The sequence below is a fragment of the Micromys minutus genome, assembly GCF_963924665.1.
Source record: "Micromys minutus genome assembly, chromosome: 16".
Lineage (NCBI taxonomy): Eukaryota > Metazoa > Chordata > Mammalia > Rodentia > Muridae > Micromys > Micromys minutus.
Window position 1 is genome coordinate 53064707 of NC_137985.1, and position 25458 is coordinate 53090164.

The 25458-nt window shown below is 53.0% G+C and overlaps 1 protein-coding gene across 1 annotated transcript in view; it reads left to right on the forward strand.

Annotated features, from left to right (window-relative positions):
- Positions 1-25458, forward strand: part of ITGA11 (integrin subunit alpha 11) — a 97953-nt gene that overhangs the window by 71062 nt on the left and 1433 nt on the right. Inside the window, exons 12-29 of the mRNA XM_080930283.1 lie at positions 558-706; positions 3370-3510; positions 3794-3997; positions 5070-5200; positions 7588-7754; positions 8710-8852; positions 9764-9874; positions 12429-12514; positions 14084-14291; positions 15576-15674; positions 16318-16394; positions 17229-17318; positions 18501-18591; positions 19840-19953; positions 20112-20198; positions 22102-22212; positions 22317-22412; positions 24958-25071. Of these exons, the coding sequence (XP_080786409.1) occupies positions 558-706; positions 3370-3510; positions 3794-3997; positions 5070-5200; positions 7588-7754; positions 8710-8852; positions 9764-9874; positions 12429-12514; positions 14084-14291; positions 15576-15674; positions 16318-16394; positions 17229-17318; positions 18501-18591; positions 19840-19953; positions 20112-20198; positions 22102-22212; positions 22317-22412; positions 24958-25071 (2219 nt within the window). The remainder of the gene's footprint in view (positions 1-557; positions 707-3369; positions 3511-3793; positions 3998-5069; positions 5201-7587; positions 7755-8709; positions 8853-9763; positions 9875-12428; positions 12515-14083; positions 14292-15575; positions 15675-16317; positions 16395-17228; positions 17319-18500; positions 18592-19839; positions 19954-20111; positions 20199-22101; positions 22213-22316; positions 22413-24957; positions 25072-25458) is intronic.

Here is a 25458-nt window from a genome sequence, read left to right on the forward strand (position 1 = left end):
AGGGCCCTGGATTGAGGGGTCCATCTGTGCCTGTTAGCAGTTTCGGACCTCATGACAAAGCTAGCTTCCCCCTAGCTGCATCCCGTACCCAGTGCCAGCTTCTAAACACATAGGATAAATGGCAGGTGGTTCTCCATAGCAGAAGTAGGCTTCCATGGAAGCTTCTAGACTCCGTCAGCTGTCAGGGTCGTTAAAGCTTCAGGCCCAGGCCAGAGCTACATTACACTGGACAAAGTGCAAGTCTGGTCGATACCCACTCTCCCTTTTCTTAAATAGTTCTGGGCTTTGTATTGTTTTTGCTGTTGTAGAGGGTTTTGTTGTTTGCTTTTGGTTTTGTCTTGTTTTTAGTGCTGGGGGTGACGTACAGGGCTTTGCATAAGTCGGCCACTTGCTCTCCGCTGAGCCATCATCTCTCCAGGCTCTTTTGGTTAATCCATGTGCACAAGGGAAACGGAGCTCAGAGCTCCCCCTCGGGCTTGGTTGAGCTCCACGCCAAAACCCAGCAAGGCCCACTGAACACCTAGCACCAGAGGCCAGCCTGTTTCCTCCTTCTGCAGGGTACACAGTGACATCGGTCGTGTCCTCCAAGCAGGGGCGGCTGTACGTGGCTGGAGCCCCCAGGTTCAACCACACCGGCAAGGTCATTGTGTTCAGTATGCACAGCAACCGGAGCCTCACCATCCACCATGCTCTCCGGGGCGAGCAGGTAATGGAGGGCAGGCTGCAGGGGGTATGCTGTGGGCAAGGGTTAGGGTCTGACCTAGGCAGACTGGGTAGAATCCTCTCTGCAGTTGAAGATGCCTGCAAACACAATTACTGCCCTAACAGCCACAGAACCTGCATCGTTCCCTCCCCCTCAAAGCCAGCTCAGCTCCTGAGCTATGTCAGGGGGGAGGGGACAATGTCTTCCCTCCTGCTTATAGACTGCTTGCCTCTGGAGTTCTGGGTGATCTCTGTCACTACCCCCCCCCCCCGTCCTGTCAGTCCCTGCTGGAGGCTACACGCAGCATCCATGTAGATAGCATCCGTGTAGAGCTACCTGGCCTGGGATTCTCCTGGCACTGGGCATCCTGGAAGGACAGTCACCTCCTTGAGCTGCCTGGTGTCATCTCTCCACCATAAGGGCACTATTGTTCTTCTTTTTCCTGGAAGTAAAGCTCACTGCCCCATTTGGGACGTGGCTGGTAATCAGACTGTGTGGCAGGCTGTGTCAGATGGGTCATGATGACAGTCAGAAGCCTGGAGTCAGGAACAAAATGACTCATTGCAGCAGCCAAGGAAGTCTCAGTCCTGGGAAGCAACACAGCTTCTCCAAGCCCTCACAGCAGGTCCCTGATCAGGTCAGGTTAAGAACCCAGGCTCTTGACTTCCCAGCAGCCCCTAGAGCAGGCCTTGGCATCTTCTCACTGACAACACTCTGGTATGCTGGACCCAAGCTAAGGCCCCACCCAGACCCTGACCTGCCTTCCCTCATTACTTAGAGCCAAGAGCAGCGCGTCCCACAGCTTCTCCTGCCCACGGCCTGTCACCACGGTGCAGTCCTCTCATGACAACCTGAGCACTAACTACACTCATCACAGGCAGTGGGTGGGGAGCTCAGAGGAACCTTTTATGAAGCAGTGACCCATCTGCTGAAGCCTGGGTGTCTGCAGGAGGAGAGGGTTGGGCAAAGAGATGTCAGGAACAGGAAAGCTTGTGCAGAGGGGACTGAGATCCAGGGACCTGGGCCTTAGGGAAGAGAACCGGCTGCTGAGGGGCAGGAAGGAGGCTCTGTGCTGGGAGCGAGGGGCAGCTGAGCAGAGGCTGGGGAGGAAGGCAGATCCCATAGGTTTATGCTAAGGAGATTAGGCTTTCCCAAACACAGGTTGTATATGGCCAGGGTTTGAGACCACGCTAGCACTACGAGGATTGGAAACCAAATCTAGAGGAGGAGCAGTCAGGGGACAAAATGTGGTGTTGGCCAATACGATAGAGGTGGAGGCAGAGTCAGGGGTCCTCAGACAGAGAAGAGAGGGAGCTCTGAAATGGCATAGACAGCATCAGTCACTATCAGCCACTATCAGCCACGAGAATGCCAGTGAGCGCCTTGACACTGAAACCTGGAACCAGCTACTGTGGCTCCATCGGGGTCCATACCTCACTCACACCATAAAACACAATCCTCCGCGGTCGGCTGCGGCACTCAGGAACTCACAGCAGCTAAGGTTACCTACGAAAGATCAAGCCTTCCAGTGTAGGTGGGGAGGGGCTCACGGGGCTCCGCCCACTACTGATGAGCTATAGCCTTCCGGTGAAGGTGGGGAGGGGCTCACGGGGCTCCGCCCACTACTGATGAGCTATTAGCCATCCATGGCTGCTGAGTTTGGGGGTGTGGCCACTGGAACACACATGGACAATGCTAAGTGGATTTAGCCTGATGCTGTTTGAAGATGTTGAGAGGAGTTGAAAGAGAGGGACTGGGGGTGGGGGAAGTGAGTTGGAGGGGAGAACTGCAAAGTGGATAGGGTTGTGTTTCGTTACATACACGTCTGAAATTACCAAAGAAAACATTTCTTAAATGGGGCTTTCATGAGGAAAAATATGTGCTGGAGAAAAGGTTCTCGATACATTGTTATACCAGTAATCAGGAACGGTGAAGAAAGGTCTCATTATAACATATTCATACATAAAAACTGACCAGTAAAGACTCAGTAGACCAGAGTAGAGGGAAATACAAAAAAAAAAAACACTCCGCTGGCGGGTCTGAGTGTTGAGACTTGTCTTAGTCAGGGTTTCTATCCCTGCACAAACATCACAACCAAAAAGCAAGTTGGGGAGGAAAGGGTTTATTCAGCTTACACTTCCATATCGCTGTTCATCACCAGAGGAAGTCAGGACTGAAACCCAAGCAGGTCAGAAAGCAGGAGTTGATGCACAGGCCATGGAGGGATGTCACTGACTGGCTTGCTCAGCCTGCTTTCTTATAGAACCCAGGTCTACCAGCCCAGGGATGGCTCCACCCACAATGGGCTGGGCCAGGGATGGCTCCACCCACAATGGGCTGGGCCAGGGATGGCTCCACCCACAATGGGCTGGGCCCTCCCCCTTGATCACTAGTTGAGAAAATGCCTTATGGAGGCATTTCCTCAACTGAGGCTTCTTTCTCTGTGATAACTCCAGCTGTGTCACGTTGACACAAAACCAGCCAGTACAAGACTATAAGTAACTTTCTATAATATCTTCACACTTTTTTGTAGTGTCCCTTTTTTGCCGTTATAATATTTTCTGGGTTTTGTCACTACAACACATTGCTGCTGGGGAGTATGAACAATCATAATTAAAGTTAAGTAATGGGGCCCAGCTCCATCCTTCTCCCGTTGTGTGCCGCAGATAGGCTCCTACTTCGGGAGTGAGATCACCTCGGTGGATATCAATGATGACAAAGTGACAGATGTCCTGCTGGTGGGTGCCCCCATGTACTTCAGCGAGGGCCGAGAGAGAGGCAAGGTGTATGTCTACAACCTGAGACAGGTACTGTGGCCAGGAGGGGCCAAGCAGTTCTGCGGGGCATCAGAGCCCTGCTCTGACATGGTCAGCCTCAAGGGAACCCGGGTTCCTGGAAGGACCAGTAGCACCTGCAGGGACCAGCTGGGCAGGGCGGAGCCTCCGCCTGGGACGCCAGTATCTGAGCTCCTGTCATCAGGAGGAGTTCTGGGGGATGGAAAGGAGAGACCCACATGGAGCAGGCTGAGGGATTCGAGATGCCAGAGCCTGGACTCGGTTCCTCAGCCTCTCCCTGGCCTTGGTCTTACAGAACCGGTTTGTTTACAACGGCACTCTGAAGGATTCCCACAGCTACCAGAACGCCCGGTTCGGGTTGTGCATTGCCTCGGTTCAAGACCTCAACCAAGATTCCTACAATGATGTGGTGGTGGGGGCCCCTCTGGAAGACAGCCACAGAGGGGCCATCTACATCTTCCATGGCTTCCAAACCAGCATCCTGAAGAAGCCCATGCAGGTGGGGCTCTGTGGAGACCGAGTAGAGCAAACAGCAGGAGAGTCTGAGCAGCAGCCATGTACTCCTGTGGTTCCGTTTCCTTTCATGCCCTCCTGCAGGAAGGGTCCTGTCTGTCCTACCTCCTGTGGAAATATTGCTATGGGTGCTGTCCTTGTATACACCTTTCTCTTTTCCACATCAGTCCAGATGAAAATCCGGACACCAAGCACCACCACCAGACAGAAATGGCTAGGATTGGACAGCTCCCACCGGGCTTCATTTGTACTACAAAGAAACCCACTGCACCTCAGCTTCTCGTCCAACACAAATGTGCCCAGACTTTTTAAAACTTCCTTTCTCTTTAAAGAAAAAAAAAAAAAACTGTATATGGATGCTTTGCCTGCATGCATGAGTTTGTAGTGCCCAAGGAGGCCAGGAGAGGGCGTCAGAACCCTTGGAACTGGAGCAATAGACCATTGTGAGCTGACATTTGGGGGCCAGGAACCACACCTAGGTCCTCTGCAAGGGCAGCCAGTACTTTGTGGGTTTGTTTCTGTTCTATATTTATTTACTTATATGAGTGATGTCTACATGCATACAGATTCCCTCGAACTGGATGGAATAAGAGATGGATGTGGACAGCCATCTGAAAGTGGGTGCTGGGACTCAGATCTAGGTCCTCCTCTATAAGAGCAAGTGCTCTAACCACTAAGCAGTCCCTCCAACTCTACTTCCCTTCTCCTCTTTTTTCCTCTTTTCATATGTGTGTGTGTGTGTGTGTGCGCGCACATGTTGTGGGGTGTTTGTTTGTTTGTTTGTTTGAGGCAAGGTCTTGCTGTGTGGCCCATTCTGGTCTTGAACTCATGACCCAAAATTTCTACCTCTAAAGTACTGGAATTCTAAGTGTGAGACATCAAACCTTGTTGGGGAATATTTTGAGACTGTTTTCATCCAAAACAGTGATTTTAAAGGTAGGGATTTTCCAGGTGCCTCTTCAAGTGGCCATCAGGTTCTCAGAGTCAGGATTGTGTCTGTCCCTGCTAGAGCTAACCTGGCTCACAGTACACACACCCTTTCTCCCCTCTCCCTGCAGAGAATAATGGCCTCAGAGCTGGCTCCCGGCCTGCAGCATTTTGGCTGCAGCATCCACGGACAACTGGACCTCAATGAGGATGGGCTTGTGGACCTAGCAGTGGGCGCCCTGGGCAACGCTGTGGTTTTGTGGTTGGTTCCCCTGCTTTCTCTAACTGGAGGGCTCTCCTGAGGATTAATTGAATAGTGTTTCAAAGGTCTGCTTTAGGGTCTTTGCCTCTTGATTCTAACCACTGACACCCAAATGAACCCTGAGCCTCTCCCAGCCCATGTGGTCCTGGAGTCCTAATCTCTATTCTTAATGGAGTTGTAGGACTGGAGACCACTTTCTGTCCTCAGCCTTCAGAATTTTTCCTATGTTCTGCTTCCTGCAGCATCTTTTCCACTCCTGCCCCCCAAACTACCTAGAGGAAGCACTGAGCAGGCCCTAGAAGGCACTCTCCCCTCCTGTGCAGGACAGTGGGTGTGGCATACAGGGGTTTCTTTCTCCCAACCCTCTGATCTCATTTCCTTTTCCTGTGTAGTTCCATGTCAGTATTCGAGAAAAGCCTACGCATCTTCTTGTGCACTGCTACTTCTAGAATGTGGTCCTGGTCAGCCCAAACTCACTATGTAGACCACTCGAGATCACAGAGATCCAGCCGTCTCTGCTAAGATTAAAGGCTCATGCCCAGCTGATTGGAGCTTTTTACATTATATGTTGCTGAGATCAATTTCATCGTTTAGGTTTTCTGCACTAACTTAAAATGTGAAGGAAAAAAAAAAAAAAAAGCCAGCCAACTTTCTGTCATTCAGCGCCGGTACCTTCAGACCCTGCCCGCACTCCAGTCCTCTTCCTCGGCTGACTCCGTGTCCCTCCCGCTCAGCCTCACTCTGGCGCTCATTACACGTGCAGAGTCTGTGCCAGCTGACTGCATCCGGCTCTGTGCTATAACAAGGTCTCTGCAGGATGCAGTGGTACAGGCAGATTAAACAGCATTATAACATGTTCACGGCTCGCTCAGTTTAGTGCAGCCTGGGCGTGGGATTCCTTTTCTGTCCCTTTGTCTGTAAACTCACTGTGAAGCCAAGGATGGTTTTGAACTTCTGATGCTCCTGACTGTCTTACCACCTCAACCTTGTTTATGTGGTGCTGGGAATCAAATCCAAAGAGAGCTTCGTGCAAGCCAGGCAAGCACGCTACCAACTGGGCTACATCCTCTGTACCCAGCATAGGGTTTCTTTTCCTTTATTTTCCTCTCTTTCCGTCCTCTTTACTTTGCTCAGCTGTTCCTTCCTGATCTAGACCAACAGCTTGCTCTTCAGCGATAGGTCCTAAGAGAGAGGACCAGATAAGGCAGAGAGGATCAGAAGATGAGGGGACAGAAGTTTAGGATTGGGAGATCTTGCACAAACTGTCTTTGCCAAGTGTCTTAGTCAGGGTTTTACTGCTGTGAACAGACACCAGACCAAGGCGACTCTTAGAAAGTGCAACATTTAATTGGGGCTGGCTTACAGGGTCAGAGGTTCAGTCCATTATCGTCAAGGCAGGAGCGCCTACAGTGACACACCTACTCCAACAAGGCCACGCCCACTCCAACAAGGCCACACCTCCTAATTGCCACTCCCTGGGCCAGCATATACAAACCATCACACCAAGCAAGCTTATTTGGAAGTATAGTGTTTTATATACTATTTTCGGGGGGGGGGGGAGAAATGAAACAAAATCAGCAGGAACTATCATAAACAGGATAAAACCGGTAGGGAGCTAGCCAAGCAAAGCTGCACAAAGGAGATGCTGGGTATCTCCAGAGCACTGCAGCACACAGCAGCCCGGGGACTGTTCACTGGAGTCTCTTCAGGGAAAAGCCAAGTTCCCAGGAACGGAAACCTTAACTCCGTGAAAGCTCTGGCCTCGGCCCCAGACTGGCCTTGCGAAGTCTGCTCCTGAGCGAGGACCCAGAGCTGGGTTTCCTCTTTCCTGTCACAGGGATTTCTGAGAAAGCCTGGGGTCAGTCCACCTCTCACTCAACACTTCCTCTCTTCTTTTTTCATTGTTATTTTATGAATGTTCTGTCTGCACGCATGCCCGTGGCGGCCAGAAGAGGATGTGAGATCCTCCTAGAGCTGCAGCTGCAGGCGGTGGTGATCTACCACATACACTAGAAGCCAAACCTAGGCCCTCTGAAAATCCAACCCTGAGCCGTCTCCGCCGCCGCCCCCCCCCCCCAATGGATTCTACTGTATCTCAGGCCTGCCAGGAAGGATGCAGGGGAGTCAGTGATTCTCAACCAGAGCATCACTGAAGAAAAGGACAGGCTGTCCTAGAGCCCAGAAGCTGCTAAGCCCCAACCTTACCCTCTCTCCTTGACCCTCTCCTGAGCTTCCTGAACTCGCTCTGCTTCATCCATTACATGGCACCCTCTAGGCAGGTTTTACAGACTCCATTCCCATCCAAATCTGTACCTCTCCCCGCCAGGGTCCCAGCCAGGCAATCGGAACCTCAGCCCTACCCTAGCTCACCTGCCTTTCTGTTCCAGGGCGCGCCCTGTAGTTCAGATCAATGCCAGCCTCCACTTTGAGCCTTCCAAGATCAACATCTTCCACAAGGACTGCAAGCGCAGTGGCAGGGACGCCACCTGCCTGGCCGCTTTCCTCTGCTTCGTACCTGTCTTCCTGGCACCCCACTTCCAGACAGCAACTGTCGGTAAACCTGCCTCCCTGGGTGGTCAGCCAAGCTCCAGTGTCTCTGTGGGCTCAGCCATTGTTCTGGTTCACAGCCTGGGGCCGTCCCAAAATGGGGTCTGAGTGCCAGGTCTCATTCTGAGACACCTCTGATGGTGCTCTCCTTTCAGGGTGTCCCTGGCAGGGGCAAGAGTGGCAGTGGGCAGAGCTGATGGGAAAGCCAAGGGACAGAGTGACATCCGTAGGCTGTGTTTTGACCGGGATGCAAAGGCAGGTGGTCAGTACAGAGAGAAGGCCAGGAGTTCACCAGACTCTTGGAACCAACCGGAAGTCAGCAGTGGAGCAAGCTGGGAACACAGCGGGGTCACAGCTGCCACCCAGCAAGGGCATGGGCTTGGGAAGGGTCCTCTCCTTTGACCTCAGACTGCACACACTAGTGACCACAGGTGGTGTCCCCATCAGCGAGGACAAGGTCTTGAGGCACAAGACCAAAGGTGAAAAGGGTGTGGGGGGCAGAAGAGGACCCGTCCAGCCTGGTGGCTGTGCCCTTCTCCTGCATGTTCCATCGATGGCAGGGCAAGAATTCAAGGACACGGCCACCAGAGGGCTGCATGGGGAACAGAAGGCAGTGTGCCATTCTGTCAAACTTTTGTGAGCTAAAGGGAGAAAGGCTGAGGGCCTCAAGCCACAGGATACAGACAAGAGTCTGAGGAGCATCCTTAGAGTGAGTGAAGCCTCCAGGAGGAACTCCTTAAAGCCCCAGAGCGATGGTGTGAGGCAGAGTGTTGGAGGAGAACTGAGGTCATCTGTGGGCACAGCTGAGCCACACTGGCCTCTCACACATCTCCTCCTCTTCAGCCCCTTCCTCCTTATCACAGTTTTAGCTTCCGGCTGCCTGTAAGGGATGAGGCCAGCCCAGAGGCTGAACAATGGGGACAAAGCCCCAGCTTGGTCTTGCCCCCCCCCTCCTCTTCCAGGCATCAGGTACAATGCTACCATGGATGAGAGGCGGTATATGCCACGGGCACATCTGGATGAGGGCGGAGACCAGTTCACCAACAGGGCTGTCCTGCTCTCCTCTGGTCAGGAACACTGTCAAAGGATCAACTTCCACGTCCTGGTGAGCCCGGCAGCCCATGCGCAGGTCCTAAGCCCTACAACAAGGGTACAGAGGAGAGGGAGAAGTGAGAGCCCCATGGGTACCAGGCCAGTCTGAGCACTCAGGGGACAGCCAGGAACCAGCATGGCCCTAGATAAAAGCCTTCGTGGCTAGCCTGCCCACCTGCCTTCCCAGCTCTTCATCCCTAGGAGGAACGAAACCAGGGAACCGAGAACCATCTGATGAGGGAGAGAGGGGGCCACCACCCATGGCTAGAAAGGGCAGAGCAACGGAGTGGACTAAAGACAGGAAAGCAGGCAGAGACGTGGACACATGGGTCAGTGGCCTGGTGCCCATCACTGAATGAGAAAGAGGCTTACCTCCATACAGAAATACCAAGTTTGCTAACCAAAGCTCTAGAGCACAGGTGCTTGGAGCTCCCCGGTCACGTGTCATCCACAGTCAGGACTAACTGAATCATACGTTCATTCATTCATTCACTTCATTCATTCAACATTATAGGGCCATAGCTCAATGGCTGGGCTATACCTAGAGGTTTCTAGACTATTCCTTGCTGGGAAAGAAAAGCACACAGGTGGATTTTTTAGCTGGGTGTGGTAGTACATGCCTGGAATCCCAACACTTGAGAGGCTGAAGCAGGAAGCTTGTGTTTGGGGCCAGCCTGAGCCAGGCCTTCTGAAGGACCAAGTTATCTGAGTCGTGAGAGTTGGGCTTTGAAGGGCAAACAGGAGCATGGTAAAGCTTCAGGATGCCAAAGTGGCATTCGATTTCCTATCGGGTACACACTTCTCACCCGCAGACCTTGACAGAGCCATTGCCCACATGCTGGCTTACCCCAAGGGCCACAGGCTGCTTCCCTCCAGCTTAGTCCCCCCACTGAACTCTGCCCTCTGCCCCTCCTCTCCCCACAGGACACTGCCGACTATGTGAAGCCGGTGGCCTTCTCCGTGGAGTATTCCCTAGAGGACCCTGACCATGGCCCCATGCTGGACAACGGTTGGCCCACTACACTCAGAGTGTCGGTGCGTCCTGCCCTCTGCCACCCTGTCTCAGACCTGTGACAAGCATGGCTGAGTCCTTACGTCACCCCCCCACCTCCTGTCCCCAGAGACCCACAACCAGTAACAGCAAGATGAAACTCCTTTGTTGAGTTCCCGTGTCCTCTGCACAGGGAGGCACTGAGTGGACCCTAAGGAAATGAGATGCCCAGAAGGAACCTATGACCCCGAAATCTCAGGTCCTTACCTCCCTAGTTTTCGAAAGAGGACTCAGCTGCTTTGAGCTTGCTCTGTGTTTGTTCAGTAACTCAGTGACCGACTCTCCCTGCTGCTAAGTATTCCAAAAGAAAGCTTTCTGTTTGCCAGTACTTCCAGCTCTAGGGGTACCTACATCCCCTGTTAACAAATTCGGGTGCTTGCTCCCTCAAGAGTCTACTCAAGAATGCCTCCCCCATTTCTGTCTAAGTGGGCTGGGAGAGCAGGCAGGATTTACACAGGACTGTAAGCATTAGGAGAAGGCTTAATCACAGCTCTTAGAAACCTGGAGCTTCTGAGGCCCAGGCACCCAAGCAAAACCCCTCCCACAGCCTCAAAGTCATCAAGCTCGCCTGATCTCCCCAGCACTGTGATAGGACTGTGGGGCCTGCAGCTGAGCTGCACTGCCCCGCCCACACCCCACAGCCCCGCCCACACCCCACAGCCCCGCCCATACTCCCTCAGCCCCTCCCAGCCTCTCACCAAACCGGTCCTGTTCTCTCTCGTCCCTTCTCTCTCCCGTGTGAGTCACTGGGCTGGCATGGGAGGAAAGCTGCCTGTCCAATCGATGACTTGCCAAACACCATAATTACAAAGTCTGTACCGCAAGAGAATGGGTGCACGATGCTCACTCATGAAGCCCATGAGGCAGATTCACATGCAGGGGGGTGGGCACCATACAAATTCTGGGATTACAAGTGGGGGAACCACCCAGTTTATACCGAGGGGCCGAGGATGTGGCTTAATTGGCAGAGTGCTTGCCTGACATGCCCGATGCCCTAGGTTCCCTCTCCAGCACAGCAAAAACTAGGTGAAGGCAATCTCGATCAGAAGTTCAAGGTCACTGTCGGCTACATAGTAAATTCAAGGCCAGCTTAGACTACAGGAGACCCTGAGCTAAGCCAGCTGGCCACACTGAGCGCATCCTTCCTCATCATCTAACTAGAACTTCTGAGGACTGGCCCTGCCGTCTGCAAACTTCCTGAGAGGCTGGCTGGAGACTCGAGCCACCAGGACCATGAAGTGTATGCAGCGTCTTGGTAGACTGGGTCCCTCTAACAGTGTCTTAACTAGGGCCCAGTCTGTTTTAGGAAGAGCTAATGAGAGACTGGAGAGATGGCTCAGTGGTTAGAGCACTGGCTGCTCTTCCAGAGGTCCTGAGTTCAATTCCCAGCAAACCACGTGGTGGCTCACAACCATCTGTGATGGGATCCGATGCCCTCTTCTGGTGTGTCTGAAGACAGTGACAGTGTACTCACATACATGAAATAAATAAATCTTAAAAGAAGAGGAGGAGGATTAATGAGACCAGGTGCCCGGTCCCTGTCCCCCTCACTGCCAATAGCTTTGATTGCCACTGATGTCCCCAAGCCTGGGCTTCAGCACCCAGACCCTGTGGATGAGCCACAGGGCACACCCCGGGCTTCACACACTCCCAAGCCAAGCTTCTGAACTACATCTTTGGGTTCTGAAAGAATGGTGCTGGCATCACCAGAATGTGACAAAGAACCCCTCCCTCCCTTGGCCCAGTTCCTAGTGACCCCACCTCTGAGACCATAAGAAGGCCGGTGACATCCTCACCCCTCCCTGGGTCTCTCTGCCTCTGGCCCTGTCCCTCCCAGTCCATCCTCCTGCGCTAGTACTTGCTGGCTCCTGTTCCCGTCAGGTACAAGGGGTGACCCAAGGCCTTCCAGGCAATGCCTACAGGATCTGACGTCTTTTTATTTCTTCTCCTCCTCCGCCTGGTCTCTCTCTCCACAACACTGAACTATGGAGCTGTCTCTTCCATTCACATCTCTTCAGCCTCAGGACCTTTGCACTTCCAGCCTTCTCTTAGATTCCCCACTGCCCTGCGGCCTCCAGTTCCCTCGTTCATGCTTCAGAACTCGGACCCACTGTCCTCACCTTGAAAGTTTCCCTGAATACCTACAGACCCAAAGAGCTGGCCCTGCCTCTGTCTTCTCCCGGTGCAGCTTTTCTTGCACGTTTCCTACGTGATCCGCCTGTTTGTGTGTCAGTCATCCTAACGATCCGGAGCAGATGCTGTGCCTTTCTCAGCCTATGTCTCCACTGTTGCAGACCTTAGAGGCAGCAGATGGGCAGTTCCGGCGGGGGCGGGGCCGGTGCTGCCGGCCTGGCGAGCATGCTTTCTTGGAGGTGGGAGAATCTGCAGCAGTGAGAGGATCAGCAAGTGGGTGTGTTGGGGGAGGGCAAGGCAGGCAGAGGCCCATCTGGCATGGAGTGACAAATGCTGGGGGCTCTGGTTGCTAAGGCTGGAGGCCATGCTACCCCCTCCAGCCACCCACACCAGCTCTCCTTGCAGGTGCCCTTCTGGAATGGCTGTAATGAAGATGAACACTGTGTCCCTGACCTTGTACTGGATGCTCGGAGCGACCTGCCCACTGCCATGTGAGTGGCTCATTGTCCCACACACCTCGACCGTCTCTGCCCAAGGCCTGGAGCTCCCTGGGGACTGGATTGTCCTTGTGTAGCTGTCACACAGGCAGCATAGCTCCAACACTAGCAGAACAATAGCTTCTAACTCCCCTGCGACCTCAGGCAGGTCCCTTCCCTCTCTGCTGACCTGGCTGCCCTGTTTAAATGAGCCCCCACTCCTCTGTTCTAACCTTTCCAGCTTCGCTGAGAATGGAGCTGCTCCGCTGGAGAGTTGAACAGGACTTGTTCCTAGCAAGTGGAGCTAGGGAGAGAGGGGTGTAGCTCTGTGGGTAGAGCACTTGCCTAGCACGCACAAAGCCCTAGGTTCAAGCCCAAGGGCAGCATAAGCAGTTGTCGTGGCCCATGTGTGGTGACAGCACCAATACTTGGATCAGAAATCTAAGGCATCTGTGGCTACTTAGTGAGATCAAGGTCAGTCTCGGCCACACGGGGAGAGGAGCTCAGGTGCGGTGGTGCACCCCTTTAATCCCAGCACTTGAGAGGCAGAGACAGGCAGATCTCTATGAGTTCCAGGCCAACCAGAATGAGATGAGACAGGAAGAGGAGAGACTGGCCAGATGGCTCAGTGGTTAAGAGCATCGGCTGTTCTTCCAGAAAACCCAGGGAGCCCAGGCTCATTTCCATACGTAGACGGAGGTTCACAAACATCTGTGACTTCAGTTTCAAGGGATATTACGTCATCTTCTGTTCTCCATGGGCACCGGAGTATGCAGACATACATGCAGACATACATGCAGATGAAACACGCATACTCATAAGTAAACCTATAAACAAACAATGCAAGAATAACAAAATCTACGTTATAGATTTATAGAAAGCAGAGACAGATGACCCAGAGGCCTGGTCTTGTCTTCAGACCCCAGACCCAAGGTAATGCCTGAGGCCCGCCAGGTGAACACCACCATTTTCTAATCCCTCCAGATTCTAACAGGGAGCCGGCGAGGTGGCTCCGCAGGGATGGGAACTTGCTTCTGATGATCTAAGTTTGGCCCTGGGACTTATATGACGAAAGAAGAGAACCACTGTCACAAGCTGTCTTCTGACACAGCACCCACGAGCTCCCGGGGGGGGAAACAGGCTGGGACATGAGGCTCACTACGGTGGGCTCATGCACTCATTTTTAACTTATACAGTGAACTTTACAATCATTTCTGTTTAACTCTGATGCAATGAGACAAAATGTAAAAGGACGGGAATATCAGCAAGATTCTGTGCTGAGCTTCCTGGCAGCCAAAGCCAGAAGGGAAGTAAAGAGATGACCCATGATTAATGAGGTGAAGCAGAAGAGCTAAGCTCAAAGGCAGGTACAGCCTGAGAGAGTGAGGAGCTTCAGTGCAAGCGGAAGGCCGGAAGCATGAGCTCTTTGCAGCCCCTTCCATCCACTTCCTTCTCTCGGTGGCTATTCCCACAGGCCATAACTGGCAGGTGCCCCACTCCTGTATCTGTGGCAGCCCCAAGGCTCAGCTTCACCCCGTCAGCCCTCATCTTGCCCGTCTGATAGCCAGCGACCTCTTCCCACAGGGAGTACTGCCAACAGGTGCTGAGGAGACCGGCACAGGACTGCTCCAGTTACACACTGTCCTTCGACACCACCGTCTTCATCATAGAGAGCACGCGTCGCCGGGTGGCAGTAGAGGCCACGCTGGAGAACAGAGGAGAGAATGCTTACAGCACAGTCCTCAACATCTCACAGTCAGAGAACCTGCAGTTTGCCAGCCTGATCCAGAAGGTAGAACCGCAGCGGCTCCCCCGGCTGACCTAATCCTAGGGAGTGGAGCTGTGTCCTGTCCCTGCCCCGGGGGTTCTCACCAGGTCGTCTACACATAGGTAGTTCTGACAGCTTCCTCTAGACTTCAGCATGCATCCAGAGCTGAGAGTCATGGCTAGCAGGGCGTCTGCGTCTTCTGAGAATAGGACAGGAATGTCTAAAGCTGCCATCATGGCTCTACTTGTGAGCACGTGCACATGTGCTCCCAGTGTGCTCAGACCCACAAGGATCACATTCCTGTCCGTTTGACTATAAATCTCAGATACCTTATTGTCACAGCCAAGGCTCCTCCCACCACTTTTACCGAGATACCCTAATGTTCCCCCACCCCGCCCCTGTCACCACTGGCTTCTGGTACGCCCTGTTCACTCACACCTGGTCTGTGTGCTGCTCCCTCACAATCCTCTGCTTCATGCTGACACTAAACACGTGTTCAACACAGACTCCTTGGGAGAATATCGTAGCATGGTTGGGAAGGGAGCTGTCCCCACTGTATTAAGGAAGATGGAGACATAGAGAGGGTAGAGGTTCACACAGCCAGTTAGTGGGAGTAAAATCCCTATTAGCCACCACTCATGACAGAGTTCTGTCCTGTACCACGCCTAGAGAAGAAGCCAGGTAAGCAGCTCCCTGCTCCCTGCACTTCTGAGCAGCTTCATAGCCAAGAGGGGGGATGCTAGTGATCAGCTTGTTTCGTTCTTTTTTTATCTGGGACCCTAGAATACGGAGTAATGTTGCCCAGACAAAGTTGTTGGAGACAAGGCAATATAATTCTGCAACTCTGGGATCTCTCTTCCACGTACACACAAACATCTGGCCATGTAGATGACCCCGGAACCTGAAGGGTCAGAGAGGTCATAACCTGGGGCAGCTGCCAAGCTTTGAATGGACCAGGGGTCAATCCCAGCCTGGCCACTGTCCACAGGCTGAGTGAGGTCTAGACTTCAGAGTCCCAGTTGCAGCTAGTCAATTCCCCAGCCACAAGGGAACAATCAGCATACACATGAGCACTGTCTACCGACCTGGCCATTGAGTAAGACCCTCCCCCGTACAAGTCTTTAGTCTGAACCAACCATACCTGTCAGCAGCCTTAGGAGCTCTCTGTAGTTCAGGTAGCTGGAAAGCGGCATTTCGGGTGTCCCCACGGTCGGGGCGAGGTGGTCCCTGGCATGGGAGAGTGGCTGGCTGTGTGAGCGTGCAAACGGAGGACTGAAGCCCGCCTGATTCCTGTCTTGCTCGCCCCAGGATGACTCAGACAACAGCATCGAGTGTGTGAACGAGGAGAGACGGCTCCACAAGAAAGTCTGCAACGTCAGCTACCCCTTCTTCAGGGCCAAGGCCAAGGTAGAGACTGAGGGGCCCAGAACAGAGCGACAGAAACTGGACCCCAGACAGCAGGGAGCAAGCGGACTCCCAGAGAGCAGGAGGAGGGTTGGGGGTGGCTCTAAGTATAGCTTCTTCCTGGGGCTATAGCTCAGTTGGTAGAGTGCTTGCCTAGCGTGCATGATGCCCTGGGTGGGACACGCCTGTAACCCCAACACTCATGAGGTAGAGATAGAAAGTCCATCTTCAGCTGCATGGCAAGTTTGAGGCCAGCCTGGGCTACATGACACTCTGTTGAAAGAAAGAAAGGAAGGAAGGGAAGAAGGAATAGAGAAAGGGAGTGAGTGCAGAACACACACACACAGACATACACACAGACACAGACACACACAGACACAGACACACACACAGACAGACAGACACACATAGACACAGACAGACACACACAGACATACACCAGACATACACATACAGACACAGATACACAAACACACAGACATACACACATACACACACAGCTGCTGTCTTTGCACCTGTGGTGACCCAAGTTTACAACCCTGCACCTCCCTCCCAGACAGACATTCTCTGTGGGGTGGTGAGGTAGTTAAAAGCAGGTGAGGACCAGCATGCCCCAGAGCCCCAGCTGAGGCCCACTTCTCCACAGGTGGCTTTCCGGCTGGATTTCGAGTTCAGCAAGTCTGTGTTCCTGCACCATCTTCAGATACACCTGGGTGCCGGCAGGTCAGGCCTGCCCCCGCCCTCCCCCCTTTCCCCTCCCCCTTTCCCCTCCCCCTCCCCCCTTTCCCCTCCCCCTACCCCTTTCCCCTCCCCCTCCCCAGCAGCTCCTCCCCCACCCTGTGCTGCCCTGTGCCCACCAGATCCCACTAGCAAACCTGTTCCCTGGTGGAGGGGCAGGAGGTGAAGGCTGTTTTCCTACAGTCCCAGAAGCTCAGACACAAGTAACAATGGCTGTCCCTTGACCTGTAGAGAGAGCTTTAGTCACTGGTCAGTTAGAAGGCCTGAGGTCTATTAGTCAGCGAAGGTCCACGGACAAGTGGGGGTGGGACACATAGCCCCACCCCTTCTGTCCTGGTTAGCTCTCCGTGTGCTAGTCACTTTTCTCACTGCTGTAACAAAATGCCTGACACAGGAGCTAAAGGACAGAGGGGCTTGGTTGGGTCCTGGTGGCCGGGATACAGGGAGGTGGATTCTGTACTTAGCTTGCGTCCGTCTCCTTTACATTCGGTCTGAGAGCCCAGGACAGTCAGACAATCACCACAGCCAGGACCAGATGCACTCCGGCTGACACGATCCCTGGGGACTTCTCTATTTTTAAGAGGATTTTTCTTCCTCTATGTGGGTTCTGTATGTCTGTCCCTCAGGCTTCTTAGAGGTGGCTTGCTCCAGCTTGACTCATGAGTCTCCCTGGGCCAGCAGGAAATTGTCTCCTCTTTCACAGAATCACCTCTGATCATAACCCAGCAGCCTGAAAAGCCAGCACATCCCCCCTTCAGGTTCTAGAATCCCTGTGCAGGTGTCCTCTCTCATCCCAACTCCTCCCCCCACCCCCCATAGTGACAGTCTGGAGCAGGACAGCACCGCAGATGACAACACAGCCCTCCTTCGCTTCCACCTCAAATATGAAGCAGACGTCCTCTTTACCAGGTAGGCTAGCTATGTATCTGAAGGAAGGAGGCGGTGGAGGGAGGGGCCTGAGCAAGCAGAGGCAAGCATGAAGTGGTCAGGAGGAGGTCCCAGCATACAACGCTGGTACCGTGAAGAGCAGAACAGTGGCGAAGAGCACATGCTGATCTTCCAGAGGACCCAGGTTCATTTCCCACCTCAGATGGCTCACAATTGCCAGTAACTGGTCCCAGGGCATCTGACACCTTCTTTTGAATTCTGTAGGCACTACGTTCACATACCCACACACGGACATATATGTACACATAATTCGGGATAAAATAAATCTTTTTTTAATTCAGTCTGGGTGGGGCCAATGAAATGGCTCTAGCAACCAGAACCCAATTCCTAGAAGCAGAGACAGGAGAACCTTCTAGAAACCTGTGGGTTAGCTAGCCTTGAGTACACAGTACAGCAGAGGAAACAAGAAAGACCCTACCTCAAAATCAGGTGGAAGGCCAGACCTAATAGACACACATGCACACACTTACACACATCAGTCTGGGGATGTAGAAGAGTGCTGGCCAAGTGTGCATAAATCTTCATTCCATCCACAACACCATATAAACCAGACAGACCCATAATCCTAGCACTCAGATCCCAGCATACCAGAGGTGGAGGCAGGAGGATCAGAAGTTCAGGGTATCCTTTGCTATATAAAGGCCCAGCCTGTGCTACATAAAACTCTGTCTCGAAATTTTTTTTAAAAAGAAGGAAGGAAGAAAGGAATGAAGGAAGGAAGGAAAGAAAGAAACCTGTTCTGATTACCACTGCACCAACAATTCCCAACATCACTTGTCACAGAGAAGGAACTCAGGCCCCAGGCCACACTGCGCCTGATCTTCCACCCTTCGTAGAAGGCACTAGCCCCAGTCTGCTGAGGAACCAGCTCTTATCCACTAGGAAGTCCCCAGCCACCAACAAAGAAGCCCTGCGGTGGACAGCGAGACCAGGCTGTGGTGTCCAGTCTTGAACTCTCAGACCCACATGGCAGAAAGCAGACTGCCCAGAGCGTTCATTTCCACAAATCCTCTAGACAGTGTGCCTAGCTGCTGCATAAGACACAAGGTCCCGGGAAGCAGGCACAGGTCTGTCTGTCCAGCTCCGGGATCGGCTGGTCAGCCCTGACCCCGCCCACACATGGTTTCCCCTTGCTCTTTGCAGAAGCAGCAGCCTGAGCCACTTCGAGGTCAAGGCCAACAGCTCACTGGAGAGCTATGATGGCATCGGGCCTCCGTTTAACTGTGTTTTCAAGGTAAGGCTAGAGGGTACCTCCGAAATAAGTGAAGGGGTGGATGGAGAATCCCACACCCCAGTTAGAGGGCTGGAGCTAGGGTCACTTCGGGGCCTCAGCTCAACCTCAGCTCTGTAGCCAGCTCGACATATAACTTGTAGAAAGTTACTTTCCTTCTCTGGGTTTCACTCTCCTCTGAAAGAAGTCCGGGGAGCAGCTGTTACCGTAGAGTCAGGTGGTGGTGGCATGGGCCTTTAATCCCAGCATTCACACTCAGGAGGCAGAGAGAGGCAGATCTCTGAGTCTGATGCCAACCTAGTCTACAGATCGAGTTCCAGGGCAGCCGGGGCTACAGAGCAGGTTTTCAGGACAGAAAAACACTGTCTTGAAACAAAAACAAAACAAGACAACAAACCAAAAGAACAGTCGTGTAAACATGTGAAGGTTTGCTTTCCTCCCAGAGGTGACAGCCATACAGAGCCATTCAGGAACCTCTGCATCCCAGACCTAAGATACCCAGTCTCTCAGCCCCAGATGGCTGCAGCCCCTCCCCCCTACTTTCAGCCCAGTCCACAAGAAAGCAAAGAGAAAGGAGCATTCTCCCTCCCTATTAAGAGCTTCCTGGGAACCCCATATCTGCAGCTGCGTCCTACATCTGCAACATGGCGCTCAGCTGGGAGGGTGACTCAGCTGGGAGGGTGGCTTTGCTCTTGCTTCTGTCACTTAAGGAGAATGACAGGAGGAAGCTGAGCGGCCTTTGCCACAGAGGACCCAGGGTTTCTCTCCCGCCTCTAATGGATGTCATCTTTTCTGAAGCTGGGGAGGCTGGTGGCTAGAAACAGGGCTGCACCCCAGGCCTCGAATGCTTTGTCTCACTCAAGGCCACACAGCTCATTCAGGGCATATACCAGCTCTCAGCCCCCAAAGCCCAGCTTGAAATCCTGAATGTGCTCCCAGCAGGTAGACGACACACATTCATTTCAGCATCCTCCCGCGATTAGTGACCACAACGCCCTCACTCCTAGTGTCCAGAAAGCCCCCCACACACAAGAGGACTCTGTGGTCCTAGAAGTCCTTGATCTCCAGGCTCATTTCCCACTGAACGTATTCCAGGGCCCCAGAGCCTGTCTTTCCATTCTGTCTTGCTTCCATGGTGCAAGCACCCAGGGCCTGCTGAGGCCGGTCCTCAGGACTGACTGGTTCCTGCAGGCTCCCTGCCCTTACCTCTCAACTGCTGCACCGCCTTCTGTGACTCCCCTTCTGCCACAGGTGCAGAACCTGGGCTTTTTCCCCATCCACGGGGTGATGATGAAGATCACTGTGCCCGTCGCCACCAGGGGCGGCAACCGCCTGCTGATGTTGAAGGACTTCTTCACCGACCAGGTAGCTGTGTTCCCTAGGGACCAACTTGGGAGGGGGAGAAGGAAACAGACACACCCCTAAGCAACTCCCAGGGCACTGGGCCCGTTTGGGTGGAGGAAGAAAAAGGAGAGCTGGGAGTGGGGTTCAGAACTGTGTGTATGTGTGTGCCTTCCATGCAGGTCAACACATCCTGTAACATCTGGGGGAACAGCACAGAGTACCGGAGTACCCCAACTGAGGAAGACCTGAGCCATGCACCACAGAGGGTGAGTGGTTAGAGTGCCACCGTTCCAGGCCTTCTCTCTTGCCCTTGTGTATCAACAAGACCTTATAGAGAAGTGGCCATCAGAGACATGGTGCAAGGGATAAAGGACCGTGCCACTAAGCTAACCACTTGAGTTCTACCCCTGGTGCTCTTCCTCCCTCCCTCCTTCCCTCCCTCCCTCCATCCCTCCCTCCCTCCCTTCATCCCTTCCCTCCCCCTCTCTCTGCCTCTCTCTTGTCTCTCTCACACACACACCTTTTTTTAAATGTAACTTAAAAATAGCCTATTGATCTGAAGTTGGGAAGAGGGTTTAGCAGGAGTTTTAAGAGGGCAGGAAAGGGGCTGAACAGATGGCTCAGTAGTTAGGAACACTGACTATTCTTCCAGAGGTCCTGAGTTCAATTCCCAGCAACCACATGGTAGCTCACAACCATCTGTAATGGGATCAGATGCCCTCTGCTGGTCCATCTGAAAGCAGCTACAGTGTATTCACACTTTTTTTTTTTTTTTTTTTGGAGACAGGGTCTCACTGTGTAGCTCAGGCTCTTCCTGGAACTCACTATGTAGACCAGGCTAGCCTCAAACCCACAGAGATCTGCCTGCCTCTGTCTCCCAAGTGCTGGTATTAAAAGCATGCACCACCACTACCCAATATAAAAAACATAAAAAAATAATTTATTAAGCTGAATGTGATGCACGGAGTCCTGGGTTCGATCTCTAACACCACATAAGGTAGGCTCAGATAGGAAGATCGGCTGGACAAAATAGGCACGGCCTACGTGTTAGGGAGGGGAGGGGAGAGGAAAAGAAGCTTTTCTAAATTCCTGCCTGCGCTCGGCAGCTTTGGTCCATGAGTTTGCTCTCATTTCTCCAAGTTTCTTACATCCATTCGTGTGTGGGGGGGTGTGTGGTTGGATGTGTGTGGGTGTGGGTGTGGGGGTGTGGTTGGATGTGTGTGGGGGTGGGGGTGGGTGTGGGTAGGTTGTGGGTGGGTGGGGTTGGATGTGGGTGGGTATGTGGGTGGGTGGGTAGATGTGGGTGTGAGTGGGTGTGTGTGTACATGTGCTATGGCACCACGTGGAAAGTCAGAGGTCAACGTGCAGAAGTCACTTCTCCCTCCACCATATGGGTTCCCAGGGTTCAGGCTCAGGTCAGTCAGACTTGGTGGCATTCTGGCCATACGTATCTTTGTCCACTGAGCAATCCTCCCAGCCTGCACAGCACTTTTGAAACCTGCTGCACTTCATCCGTAATTTGGGTAGAGTTGGGAGAGCACAAGACCACCTCAAAAATAATGTTACCCCAGTACAGTTCAGTCCCTCCAAGATGAAGGTGTTTGCATCTTTCCATCTGCCTCTGCCGCCTTTTTCAGGTGACCCGTACAGATTGCTTCCTGTGTCATAGTTCTCCAGCTCTGGCCACCAGGGCAGTGGGGGCAGAACTGACCGCAGGGGGGTTCAGAATTGTCTCCATCCTGACTATGACGCTTACTCTGGGTATGCGCATGTGTGTACACATGACTGACTGATTGATTGATTGATTGGACACTCTCTGGACGTTTGCATCAGGAAGTCTGAGTCCTGGCAATACTTTTCTGTATCCACTGTGACTTCCTGCACTGTCATTTGTTTACCTTTTAGCTTGTTTTTACGGTGATTTCCAAATCCTCGACGTCGAACGGAGGTTCTGGTCGTTATGCACAACGCCAAAGGGAATGTCAAATCTAGCCTCCTTGCTTTGTCCTCCCGATGTCCCTCATGTCCCCACACACCTCTGTTCTTGTCCTAGCCTTCTGCTTCTCCTTCCCAGTCGCTCCAGCCTCAGGCCTGTATGATAACCCAGGCTCCTGCTCAGGCCACAGGCCCCGTCCTCCAGCCCGTTCATCCCCGACAACTCTCTTGCAGAATCACAGCAACTCCGACGTGGTCTCCATCATCTGCAATGTGAGGCTGGCCCCCAACCAGGAGACCAGCTTCTACCTGGTGGGGAACCTGTGGCTGCGGTCCCTGAAAGCAGTAAGTTAGATGCCCCCGAGCCCAGCAGGACTGGAAGGAAGGGCAAGGTGGTTGTGGGGAGTCTCCCACCTGGGGCTGTCTCTAAAGAGGCCCGGGTTGTACAGCTTCAGTACAGGTCTATGAAGATCACAGTCAACGCCGCCCTGCAGAGACAGTTCCACAGCCCCTTCATCTTCCGAGAGGAAGACCCCAGCCGCCAGGTGAGCCCTGGGAATCCTCCCCTCCGAGGACAGGGGAGAGCCAAGGTGGGGGCTGGGAGACAGCTCAGCCAGTATAGTACTTGATGTGCAGGCATGAGCACCTGAATTCCATGCGCAAAACTCAGAAGAAAAAACAACCAAAACCGCAGGGGTGGCTGTTTGTAATCCCAGCATTCAGGAGATGAAGACAGGTCCTTGGGCTTGCTCACTAGCTAGCCTACCTCCAGGTTGGTAAGAGACTCTCTCTCAGAAAGAAAGCACACACACACACCACATACATAAACGAAAAACACACAACATACACACACATTCTCACACACACACATACACACACACACATTCACACACACACACACACACATACACACATACACACATTCACACACACATTCACACACACACACATTCACACACACACACACATTCACACACACACACTCACAACACACACACATACACACACATTCACACACACACACACATTCACACACACACACACAGAGCAGACTGGCAAGAGACAAGACTCAGGCATGGGTGTGGTATCTCAGTGTGTCAGGCTTTGTGCTGGGGGGAAGGTTAGAGGGCACCTGTGAGCCTCACACAGAGTTACATCCACACGCACGTACCCAAGGGTGGATCCCTGATTGGCTGCCCCACAGTGAGGTTGTCTTGGGCTTGCATCCCTCCCTTGCCTGGAGACTCAGCTCTAAAGGAGTGCAAGCAGCAATGAGTGTGGCAGGTGTGGGTGCAGGGTTTAGAGACCCCAGTGCTGGGCTCAGCAATGAGTGTGGCAGGTGTGGGTGCAGGGTTTAGAGACCCCAGTGCTGGGCTCTTTTTTAACTAGACAAAACCACATAGGCCCGGATCACCTTGACTTCAAGGTGGAGGAAAGAGGTGAGACTCTGGGAGACAGCTACTATCCTAAACAAGTTGAGTCTTGGAGAAAAATCGGGTTTTGTGTGAACGGGGCAGCCGGGCGTAGGACTTTGCTGCCCCCAACTGTCCATATCCCAGAACTGCCGGCTCAGCTACAGATTCCGGCCTACACATCTGACCGGGAAGGGGAAAGACGGGCCTGGCAAAGGGACCCGTCGGCTCCGTTTCAGTAATCACACTCTTCCAGGCACATAGCCATCGAGTAAAGCCCAGAGGCTCTACGCAGGGGTTCTCCTAAGAACTGTGGTAACTGAGGGTGAGCCTCACACCCTGGTGTTTCCACCCGGCGGCTCCAGCCTCAGCCTTTTGTCTCCAGACATCTCTGCCTCTCTGAGGGAGAGCACTAGCTGCATCCTTTGCAACCACGTTTATTCCTTCTACATGTGATGGGGCTCCATCCCTCTGAATCAGGTTCTTTGTAGTTCTGATTGTCCTGGAATTCACTATGGAAACACCACACTGGCCTTGAACACACAGAGATCCACCTGCCTCTGCCTCCCAAGTGCTGGGTTAAAGGCGTGCCACCATGACCATCTTTTTTCTTTACCTAAGTTTAAGAGCAAGCTGAGGGCTTGGCGTGCAGCTCACTTGGTGGAACGCTTGCGTACACAAACCCTGGGGTTCAACCTCAGGGCCACAGAAATCAAGAACGGAGATGGCGCAGGCTTGAGAAGTGGAGACAGAAGGGTCAGGAATTCAAGGTCCAGGGCTAGGAAAATGCTGTCTGTAAAGTGTTTACCTCACGAGCAGGAAGGCCAGGGCTCATTGCCCATGTAAAGCAGCTATTGAGGGTTGTGTACACATGAAAACCCAAAGCTGGCAAGTCAGAGACGGAAGGCTCCTAGGAAGCCAGGCAGTCTAGCTGGCCGAATCAGCCGGCTTCAGGCTCAGTGAGAGATCTGTTCTGACGGAGAGTGACTGAGAGTGACACCTAATGTCAACCTCTGCCCGCGACATGCACACATGCATGTGTGCACTCTCTCCCTGCAATAAAACTAATGTTTAAAAAGCAATTCAACAATAACATGTAAAGAAAAGGGGCCCATGAGCAAGGTGGAGTCAGAGAAGGGAGTAGAGAGAAGAGGGGGCAAAGTAATTTTAACATTAAAGTTAAATACATGTTTATATTTAAAAAGGTAGTTCATGACAGTCATTGGCCACATAGAAAGTATAAGGTCGGTCGACCCTAAATCCCTCCCCCAAAAAGAGGAAAGGAAGGCAAAGGACCATTGGAACAGTTTCCCAGGCCTCCTGGACACAACCCTAAGTTCCCCCAGTGACCACACCTGCAACAGACCAACGGGGGGGGGGGCATTTGGCAGATACGAGGATCAGCCAAGAGGGCTGTCAAAGAGTAGTTTGCGTGGAGAACCAGGGCGAACAGACAGCTAATGCTGCTCACGGAGCCTATACCCCATTCACCCAGCTAGAGGTCAACTGGGCAGAAGTAGCTGTTGTGAGACCTGGCCAGCTGCACCACCTGTTCCTCCCCACATCTCCCAAAGGGACAGATTCAGTTCCACCCTGCAGATGTGCCATCCTTTGCCCTGGGCTGCTGCCCCAAGCCCTGCAGTTGTGACAGTATTGCCCTGGACCCCTTCCCTTGCAGGTCACGTTTGAGATCTCCAAACAAGAAGACTGGCAGGTCCCCATCTGGATCATCGTGGGCAGCACTCTGGGAGGCCTTTTGCTGCTGGCCCTGCTGGTCCTGGCCTTGTGGAAGGTAAGGCTCCCGCAGGTAGGGACAGGAACAATATCCCTGTCTGACCTCAAAGCTCTGGGTCCTGTGCTTATGTTCAACCCTCCCACCCCTAGAAGCTGTCACTGCCCAAACTCCTCCAAATGCTTGCCTGTTCCCATGACACTAAACCCTTTCCATAGCAGGCAAGACCAGTCAGGGCCAGCAGAGGCCACTCAATGGTTCCAAGCCTGTATGATTCTTCTTACCAGAAAAAAAGATGTTTAAGCAATAAAACCACAGAAAATCTCCTTCATCTCTGAGCCCCTGGCTAAGAACTCGGGGCTCAATCTCTGTCTGTTACAGATAAAGTGAGGGAGGCCCAAAGAGGGGTGTTAACTAGGGCTGGGTGACCCAGGTTGACTTCTTGTC